At 31.7% G+C, this 9,574-nt stretch overlaps 1 protein-coding gene across 22 annotated transcripts; it reads left to right on the forward strand.

The window, feature by feature from the left end:
• The first annotated feature begins 520 nt into the window (after nucleotides 1-520).
• Nucleotides 521-8,479, forward strand: LOC136224660 (uncharacterized). 22 transcript variants are annotated; one of them, XR_010686543.1, is made up of 15 exons: nucleotides 521-772; nucleotides 874-1,087; nucleotides 1,174-1,278; nucleotides 2,046-2,145; nucleotides 2,313-3,046; nucleotides 3,376-3,546; nucleotides 3,644-3,697; nucleotides 3,950-4,039; nucleotides 4,153-4,202; nucleotides 4,278-4,343; nucleotides 4,599-4,614; nucleotides 4,687-4,738; nucleotides 7,605-7,622; nucleotides 7,702-7,788; nucleotides 8,207-8,291. XR_010686543.1 is itself a non-coding variant. In XM_066013057.1 (15 exons), the coding sequence occupies exons 8-15, from the start codon at nucleotides 3,502-3,504 to the stop codon at nucleotides 8,275-8,277; spliced, it is 444 nt and encodes a 147-aa protein (XP_065869129.1). In that variant the 5' UTR covers nucleotides 521-772; nucleotides 874-1,087; nucleotides 1,174-1,278; nucleotides 2,046-2,145; nucleotides 2,313-2,681; nucleotides 2,794-2,846; nucleotides 2,973-3,046; nucleotides 3,376-3,501; the 3' UTR covers nucleotides 8,278-8,479. The 22 variants fall into 22 exon arrangements, 17 of the variants coding, with proteins under 17 accessions (XP_065869129.1, XP_065869132.1, XP_065869128.1 ...); XM_066013057.1 differs by lacking the exons at nucleotides 7,605-7,622; nucleotides 7,702-7,788 and having other exon boundaries at nucleotides 2,313-2,681; nucleotides 2,794-2,846; nucleotides 2,973-3,046; nucleotides 8,207-8,479; XM_066013060.1 differs by lacking the exons at nucleotides 7,605-7,622; nucleotides 7,702-7,788 and having other exon boundaries at nucleotides 2,313-2,412; nucleotides 2,794-2,846; nucleotides 2,973-3,046; nucleotides 8,207-8,479.
• The last annotated feature ends 1,095 nt before the right edge of the window (nucleotides 8,480-9,574 follow it).

The raw sequence follows: 9,574 nt of genomic DNA on the forward strand, positions 1-9,574 counted from the left end.
AGAATGAGCATCATAGCTCCTATTGTTGATAAAATCATACTGGATAAGTGTATTGCATTAAGATATCCAATTAGAGGGATATATATATACAAACACTGAAAATCTTAGAGGATCTGATATAAAACCATGAATTGCAAGTATACAGAATTTGAGTTTTATATTTAGCAACTTGGGTCAGAGGAGATTTGATCCCTTGAACCCAAACCAATATCACTACAAAAATAATAAGTTTTGGGTACAAATGATTTGAGACAAATTGTATTTTTAGTCCTTAATTGATTTTGTCCTTTTAATGTTAATAAATTTATATATATTAATTCTATTAATTAAACTTGTCCCCCATTTTAGATTAAAGAACCATATAAGACAATAAATATAATTGTCCTCTGTGTGAATTTCAAAACTAGAATTAAGGACTAAAAATACAATTTGTCTTATATGGTTCTTTAATCTAAAATGGAGGACAAGTTTAATTAATAGAATTAATATATATAAATTTATTAACATTAAAAGGACAAAATTGGATTGATTTTGTTCTCCATCTTCTCCCCTCAGCCTCCCTCCCTGTCAGCCGACTCACACGTCTCCATCTACAACCAGCGCCACCGCTTATCCTTTCTCGCTCTTCTCTTTTATACATTTGTATTGCCTTCTCTCCCTTTTATTTCCCTAAAGCCTGATCGATGAATCCTAAAGCAATCCACAAGTTCGAGGGCAAGGGTAAGCAATCGACAAGTTCAACAGCAAGGTTACGTCGGTCATACTGAGTTCCGTAATTTCCTTGCCGTCAATGATATGAGTTGTTTAATTTCTTTTTGCCCATCTGTTCCTCCTCGATTATTTTCTCAAAATTTATGTTGTCGATTTCTATAGACCTGGAAACAAAATCCTGAGCGATTGTTAATAATTGGCGGTGTTTGGAGAAGAGAATGAAGGAGAATATGGGAAACCCCCTTCATCTGAAGTCGTTGAACCATATATCTCTGGTGTGCAGATCGGTTGAGGAATCCATTGATTTTTTACCAGAATGTTCTTGGATTTTCCCCCCGATAAGGAGGCCTGGATCTTTTGATTTCGATGGAGCTTGGTAATTTCAAGAAAATTTTCTATATATCTATCTGGTTTTTTTCAAATAAAAATGGAAAAAAATCTTGATCGTGGTTTGTTGTATAGGTTGTTTGGGTACGGAATTGGAATACACTTGTTGCAGTCGAAGATCCAGAGAACCTACCAAAGAAAGGTGAAATTAATCTGAAAGATAATCATATTTCGTTCCAGGTAAGTGAATCAGGCGACTCATTTGTTAGCTTGGGTTTAGCTGTGGTTAGATAGACCTATAGTTGTATACTAGTGCAGGGTTTGGATTTTGGAATGTCAATTTGAACAATGTTGTCTCTAATATACTCTAAGTTAAGTTGGTTCTAATGAATTAGATAATCTCTGATGCAGGCATATGTTGCAATTTTAGTTAGAAAAATATAATATCAATAAGTATAAACATATGTGCTGTCTCTTTAGGAGTTCTGAATCATAATAGTTTTTTTTCAGTTGGAATATTCAAAATGCAATTTGATGATGTCTTTACCAATTGAAATGCATCAATTTATTTTGGGATAAGGTACCAAAATAGCACCAATATAGACTTAACGTTTTAAAAAAGGTACCAATTTAGGCCTTGATAACGGAATGAGACACGTCATTGATATTACTCTGTTATCGAGGCCTAAATGGGTACCTTTTTCAAACGTTAAGCCTATATTGGTGCTATTTTATACCTTAAGCCTAAATTGATACTTCCTCAAAAATCATAGACCTATTTTGGTACCTTATCCCTTTAAATTATAATAGGATTACTTTTTGGAGCTATATGAATATTGTTAAGGGAGGTGCTTACATTAGTGGATTTGTATTATGGTTGGCACTTAGTATACCAAAGGGAAAAGTTAAAAAACAATATTTGAATTTTCTTTTTATCTATGCTAGCAGAAACTAGACCTTGAATATATTTAATTATATTATGTGAACTCCAAGTTTGAAATGTGCAGGGAAATCAGGATCGTGAGGTGCAATATTCTTATTTTTCTTCTTTCGATTCTTCTGCTTATTAGCTGTATAACTTGGGAGATTGTTTAAATTGGAAAATAGGTTAGTCTGAAAGTTTATTTTTACTTCATAGCCATTTCACTTTATTTTCTTAGTTTAATTGGACTAATTTCATAACATTAGATGGTATGCTTTTTAAACACTCCTTTTATTGGATCATATCAACAACTCTAAGGGATTTACACTTGAGCACCTCTATTATCTTGCAGATGGTTTTCATGATGCAGGACGTGATAGGTCTTTCTTGCCACCGAACAACTATGAACAAGTTTTGCCTTTTGATTCATATGAGGTCTTTCTTTTGGGCAGGTAAATTGCTTTCTCTATTTTTTTTGCATTTGCTTGTTCAATGCAATAATCTAGAGCTAATGGTTAATTGTTTTGTTTTGAGAGAATTAAGGATAAAAAAAATTAGATGCAACTATTCTATTTCCTTAGGTTTTGGTCTCCCGATTGAAGAGATTAAGTGTTCTTGTAAAGAAAGGGAAGAAAGGCAACATGGTTTCTGTTGATCACTTCCTTGTTGGTCATTATTTGCTTCATGTTACAGAAATATATAGATGAGATGTTACAAAATGGTGAGAAGAATATACATTGATCTACCATTTTGTAAACCAATGTTCTTGTTTTGCTGTCATTTTAATTCCCCTCAATTGTTGTTTATGTTGACTTGCCTGATATTTGGTTCAGACATGTTATTGTAAACATGTTACTTCGAGATCTTCTGGTCATGCTTAAAACCCGTAAGTAGCTAGATCTGTACCAACTTATTGGCCACATTAACAGCCTCACCTCTTATTTTTTCAGGTTTTTAATTACATAAGTTAGTTATTCTAAAGTTTGTCAATTTCCATGCTATATGTGTGCAGGTCTTTGTAATGACTCATGTTCCGGAAAATGTCTTAGCTTCATTACTTTCTACTTCGTATCAGTCTCGATTAAGGTATGCTTGTTTCTCTAATGCAGAAATTTATGGATGCTGATGTTTCTTTACTGTCTATCACACTCTAATTGAAGTTTTGTCAATGATTTGGTCCTATTAAATATCCTAGAGCAGTAATATTGATTTGGTCCTATTCAATATATAATCACGTGAAATATGATGTTCAAATCACATTCTTCAGTAGAAGCTTTTATGTTTATAGTTTCTCTTTGCATTAACTGCAGTCCTAGAACCACGGCTGTACACATTTGTTATTTGCAAAGCCAAGTAGTATCTCTCTAACATGGACCATTAACATCTTACCTGTGATCTCGTTCACTATTATTCAGGAACGTTCTGCACCATATCTCTGCTCATCCATGCTCATGAGGAGATCCGCGTGATCAATCTCACATTTTGTATTAGAATGAAGACACTCAATTTTATCCGTTGTGCATGTTGCTTATATTAATAATATGAATTGTGAGATTGCAGAGAAGATTCAGTTTGCTTCTCTTGAGGTAGCATCTCCAAAATTCATGTCATTTATACAATTTATCAAACATTTCATAGGCATGGAAACTACAGACGAAAATAACAACTGAATTTCATTACAAGGTTGTGAACAATGGAGGCACCCGCGAGAATGACAACAACACAACACCATCCCCGGTAGGCTGCTCCAAATCTCTTATTCATTGTTTTTCTTTTCTTTCTCTCAATTTGAGACTTAACTAACCAAATCATGCTTTATGTTACAAACCTTTTATAAGGCCAACTTGGATAGTTATTACCTATAGGCCAATTTTTCTGATTTTTCAATGGTCGATGATGCTCTCATCTTTCGAATTTGATTATTTTTTTGTTTGATTGTTCTAGTGGTGTTTGTTTGTGTCTGTATTTTGATTGAGTTGCTGGTACTAGGGTAGGTCTCAACAACTTGGGGATTTTGGTTGTTGCAATAGCATTTGGGGTTTTCTAGATTCATCCATGAAGAATTCAACATATTTGAAGGTGCATTCTCTGTCTGAAACTCAATTCATTTTTGTCTAACATGGTGATGAATTGAAAATGTTCACATAGTGCTTTTTTTCACCTTTGTTGTTTGATCGTGACTTGATTTTCAGTGGCAAAGCATGTTGTTGATTTATGTGCAGCTCCTGGTAGCTGGAGTCAGGTATACTAGATTTCGATGATGCTCTTGTATTGCATTATATAGTACTTGGCTATTTGATAACAGAAACGCTTATAGAAATGTGCAATTGCAGGTTTTGAGTTGTAAATTATATCTACCAGCTAAACTTTCACAAGATTCAAGGTTGGTTATTTTTTCTATAATTCTGAAATATATGCTTGAATCGAAATTAAAACGCCATTCATCTTCTCTTCCAATTTTGTGTCCTGATATTGCCTTAACTTACAATTGCCAGGGCTTGTTTTAAACTTCAATTTTGTCATCTGTCTTGATAGTTTGACCAGACCTTAACCTCCAATTTTATATACACATTATGCGTACATTGGAATTGTGATTCCTTTGTTAATTTGATGTTTAATTGTTGTATGCTGATTGTAGGCTTTGGAAATCCAAGGTAAACATACATTTCATAACAGTTAATTTTCTCTTCTCTATGCAGCTCTGGGTAACCTGGTTGTTGTAGCAGGTTGTTTTGCAGTTGGCTCCTTCTTTGCAGCAGCAGCCGTTCAAAATCATAGGTATGTAAACTCATGTGTTGTTTGTTTCTCTTTTGTTTATTCTGTTGTGCATCCCTGATATTCATGCTTTTAAGTTTTATGTTTTGTTTCTGCTTTTATTTTCAATAGAACACTTGTTTTAGTCATGCATAACTTTCTCTGCGAGTGTTGATCCTACCATTATAGGCATTAGCAAATCTGTTGCAATTAAACGCTGCGGTATGGAATTTCAGGATGTAGATACTTTAAGACAGTTTCGTCTCTTTCTAAAACATTTGTATTTCCTAATTAAGGATGAATGCTATAATTTCAACATAAGTTTCTGCGACATTTTATAGGAGCTCTCTTCAATCCAAATTGCATATTTATTTCATTTTATGGTTTGACAAAATTTTGGACAGAATATTTAAGGATCGATATTGTCTCCTTTGCATGGGGACGACAATTGTCATTTAATTTGTAGACAAAAAATCATCCCGTAAGAATAGGGACAAAAGTTGTCTCGTTTATATGGAGACGACAATTGTCCATTTCTTTGAAGACAAAAAATAGTCCTCCAAAGATAGAGACAAAATTTGTCTCCTTTGTATGGGGACGATAATCGTGCCTAGAAAGAGGGATGATAACCGTCCCTCAAAATGAGGACGACATTTGTCCTTATTCTTAGGGACGACAATCGTCCCAAAAAATGAGGACGATATCATATTTTTGTCTCCTATAGAATAGGGTACGCTCGCATAGGGGACGAAACCAAGGGACAATTAAAATTGTCTCCAAAAGCAAAGGGGACAATTTTTCTTATTTTTGGGGACAATTTTAATTGTCCCCAATAATCGTTTTTTTTTGTAGTCTATTTTCACTTGGACTGGATTTGGCTTCCATGTTTTCTAACAATCAAACCCATAGATAACCAATATTTTCACTTGGACTAGATTTGGCTTCCATGTTTTCTAACAATCATACCCATAGATAAGCTTGAGTGGGTAGCTTCATTTTGGTTGCAAAAAAATTAAATTCACTTAACCCAATTCAAAATCTTTTAGTGATAGAAATTATATTTAGCATCTTGTTTTCTTTCATGTATAAACTCTTTTAGTGATAGAAATTTAAAAATATATAAGGACAATTTTAAAATTTCAATGTTATTTTTGTATTAGGAAGTAAATTAACACCATCTTCCAAAAATTTGATTCTAAATCTATTTAACAAATTTTAACCCATTAATAATATTATATTGGATTTTTGTAATGTTTTCGTAAATCACGTGTAATTTTACTATCTCTATAAAAATGACATGTCAAAATATGAGATGTTCAATTTGTGTTTGCGAGTGAATCCTATTAATAGTTAATCATATTTTATTTTGTCTGATTAATATTATTAGCTTTTATTGCATTATATTGTGTAAGGGTTGATTTAAAAAATTTATTAACAACCTCAAAATGAATTTTTTCAAGAATTAAAATTTTTTAGTATCACATTTACTATGAAATAATATTTTTTATTTTTTTAGCTTTCTCTCAAGTGTAAACATTAACTTTCTTTTAATCACCAGACAATGCATAAATTACATCAAAACTAAAAAGTTGAAGAATTAAAATTCTTTAAAATATGCTCTTTAAAACATCCTCTTCAAGAAGTCCATCATTTCACAAGCATGCATATCTATGAACTATTTTTTTACATCTATATAATGTGTAAAAGTTAATCAATGAAGTCATGTTATAGTTATCCGCGAAGTTCTGTGGTTAAATTGCATGTTTGAGTCGTGATCAATTTATTTTTTATTCATTAAGTCATTATAAATTAAACTGTTGATTAATTATTTTTAAATACATTAAGTCTCTATTTTTTAAATGGATATACTAAGTCTTTGATTAATTATTTTTTTTCATTATATTAAGCCCTCCCGTAACAATTCATTTATGCCAGAAATTCAAACTCGGTTTAGCATGCATAAACTGTACAAGTTATGGATACAAATATGCACAAACTCAATATTTTTCTAAAATAAAATGTATGTGCCACAAGCTTTTATTGGTTTGCTAGCATGTGAGACAGAAATGTACAAGTTATGGATACAAATATGCATTGAAAGATGCGGCAAAATACTACTGTGATATCAGCAAATGTTCCAAAAGGCTTTGGAATTTGGATATGCATAATAAAACCAAGATATTATTTTTAATTGAAGTTATTATTATTATTTGATAAATTATTTTTAACGAATATTATATTAATTCTCTTCCAATCATTAAAGAACTAAACCACTTCAAAGGGAATAACATTCTAATTTTATATTGAACCACACAAAATTAAGAAATAGTCATTTATTTGGATTCTCACACTACAAGAAAAAGGAGTAATAGTAAGAAAAATTTAATAAGGGTCTAAAATTCACTTATAAAAAATACTTTTAATAAGCACAAATTCTATTATTATTTAATAATAAGCAAAAACCATTTTTGATTTACTTTTACCAAAAAAAACCCCTTATTAATTCATTCTAAAGTAAAACCCCTTTATTTTCTATTTTAATATTTAAATTAAAACCCCTTATAAATTCTAATAAAAAAATTAAATACTTATTAATTATAGTAATAACAAGTTAATCACTTATTAATTTCTTTTGCTTTTAATGCCCTAAATTTTCCCCCCATGAATTTTCATTTCCCTCCCAAACTTTTGGTTCTCTCCCTCTTTTCTTTTTGTTCCCCCCAAATTAAGGGTCATTACCCTAACCCCATGGCTGCTGTTCTTCTTCCGTCAAACATAATGACTGATGTTTTCTCCTCTCTTCGCCACTCTCCATGAACGTCAATTTCCTCTCTTGGCCGCTCTCTATGAACGTCATTCTCCTCTCTTGGCCGCTCACCTCCTGCCTCAGTTCGGTCTCACTGCTAAGGTTTCTTTCTTTCTTCCATTTTTGTAATCGTTCTCCATGTATGTTTGTGTTTTCTGCGAATATGTTCTATTGATTGCAGGTTAAGAGAAGGAAGTCACAGAATGTTAAGTCCAAGCAAAAACATATCCACATGGAGTCTCGAGAACCTAATCACAGTATCCAATTTGTAAAAACTTTAAACGTCTCTTCTTTTTCTTTCTTATTCTTGAGCTATTTTGCTTATTGATTCTACATACATTTAAACTTTTATTTTGATTAGATTCGATTTAATCTTTGTTTGGTGTTTATTAGTTGAAAAATGAGGTTTCCCCTCTTAATTCGTGCTCATTATTTGTCTTAGCTGCTTTAATTTTAAGGTTTTCTTCTTGTTTTCTCTTCCTAAGTTTGTAAGTACATGGAAGAGGTGGAATAGTGTTTTAGGTTTCAGCAGTCAGATTGGACTTAGTTTTTCAAAATTGAAAATGAGTGCTGAAATTGTTTTTGGCTTTTTACATGGTGTTATGTATAAAGTGGAATACTGGGAGACTTCTTACAAGGATTGAGGTTTGTGTGATTGATTTGATTGTGTTCATGTTTTTGCATAGAGTGTCAAAAGCAGATTTTGGGAGTTGGATTTAGCAAGGATTGCAGGCTTTCCTCCCTAAGGCTGGGCTAATAAGCAGAGTTAACAACTTCAAGGAGTTAAAAGAAAATATTAATTTAAAATTCTTCAAATTTATTGCTTTCATTAGTTGACCATGTATATACTCTGAATTTTATAACCAAATTATGTATAACACATGAAATGCGCAGAATGTGTTGATGCTATACTATCGTATAGATTATGTTTTCTATAAAATCCAGTGGGAATTGCTCATGTATCTATTTTCTTATTGTTTTTTGCTTTCGTCTGGTTTCTAACTAGAGGATGGAGCAAATGTCTTGCAGTGACATTAATATATGGATTCCTTCTCTTAATTTGTTATACGGCTTATATCTGCAGTTATTTTTGAAGAGGCTTACGATTGTTCATATGCCTCCACCTATGGTGGGGCGTGATGTTCATACACCCCACCTATGGTGGAGGCATATTCTTCACATGCCCCGATACCGAAAATTTGATTTTTAAAAAATCATTCGATTTTATTTATAACAATCGTAAATAAAACATATTTTTGAACAAAATTATATATCATTAGTCATTTCCCATGTTTTTTCTTTACCAAATTAGTCCGGATTAGATTTTGGAGAGTTTTGTGTTTTTTGTGTTTTTGAGAGGATTTGAAAATTTGAGAACATGAGTGAATTTGTTGAAAGGGCAATTTCATCTTTTCACGGGCTAGGGGTGGGAAATGGTGGCTAGATTTAGTAATCCACAATATAAATTATAATTTATATTAAATTAAATGAATTCTGGAAACTATTGTATGTGTATAGTCTCAGGGTTCAGAATATTATACTATATAATAATTTCAACCATTTAATTTATTATATATTAAATCTAAAGCTAACTTATAATCAGATACAATTAAATTATACTAACTAATAATTAATAAATATAGTTTCTAATTAAATTTAACTTAGTTCGATCGGTTCGGTCAATTCGATAATTTTGATTTAAAAACCGAACCGACCGAATTTACCGAATTGTTATAAAAAATAAAACCAAAACCGAACCTAATAGATCGAAAAGCCGAACCAAAAAACCGAAATGCTTCGGTTCGGTCGGTTATTTCGGTCCGGTTCGGTTTTTGAACACCCATTGTAACTCTGATATTATTAGTCATATTGTTATTTTTTCTAGTTTTTTTATATTGATTTTTAAAAATAATATAAAATATAAAAATTAACTAATCAGAAATTAGAATAAAAGAAATGAAAACCTAATATAAACATTGTTTTGTTAACAACAATTGCATCCGGTATTCTTCATCCAGAAGACATATTGATGGGCAATTGTTATTGTTACTTGG

Source organism: Euphorbia lathyris, chromosome 3 (genome assembly GCF_963576675.1).
Source record: "Euphorbia lathyris chromosome 3, ddEupLath1.1, whole genome shotgun sequence".
Taxonomy (NCBI): domain Eukaryota; kingdom Viridiplantae; phylum Streptophyta; class Magnoliopsida; order Malpighiales; family Euphorbiaceae; genus Euphorbia; species Euphorbia lathyris.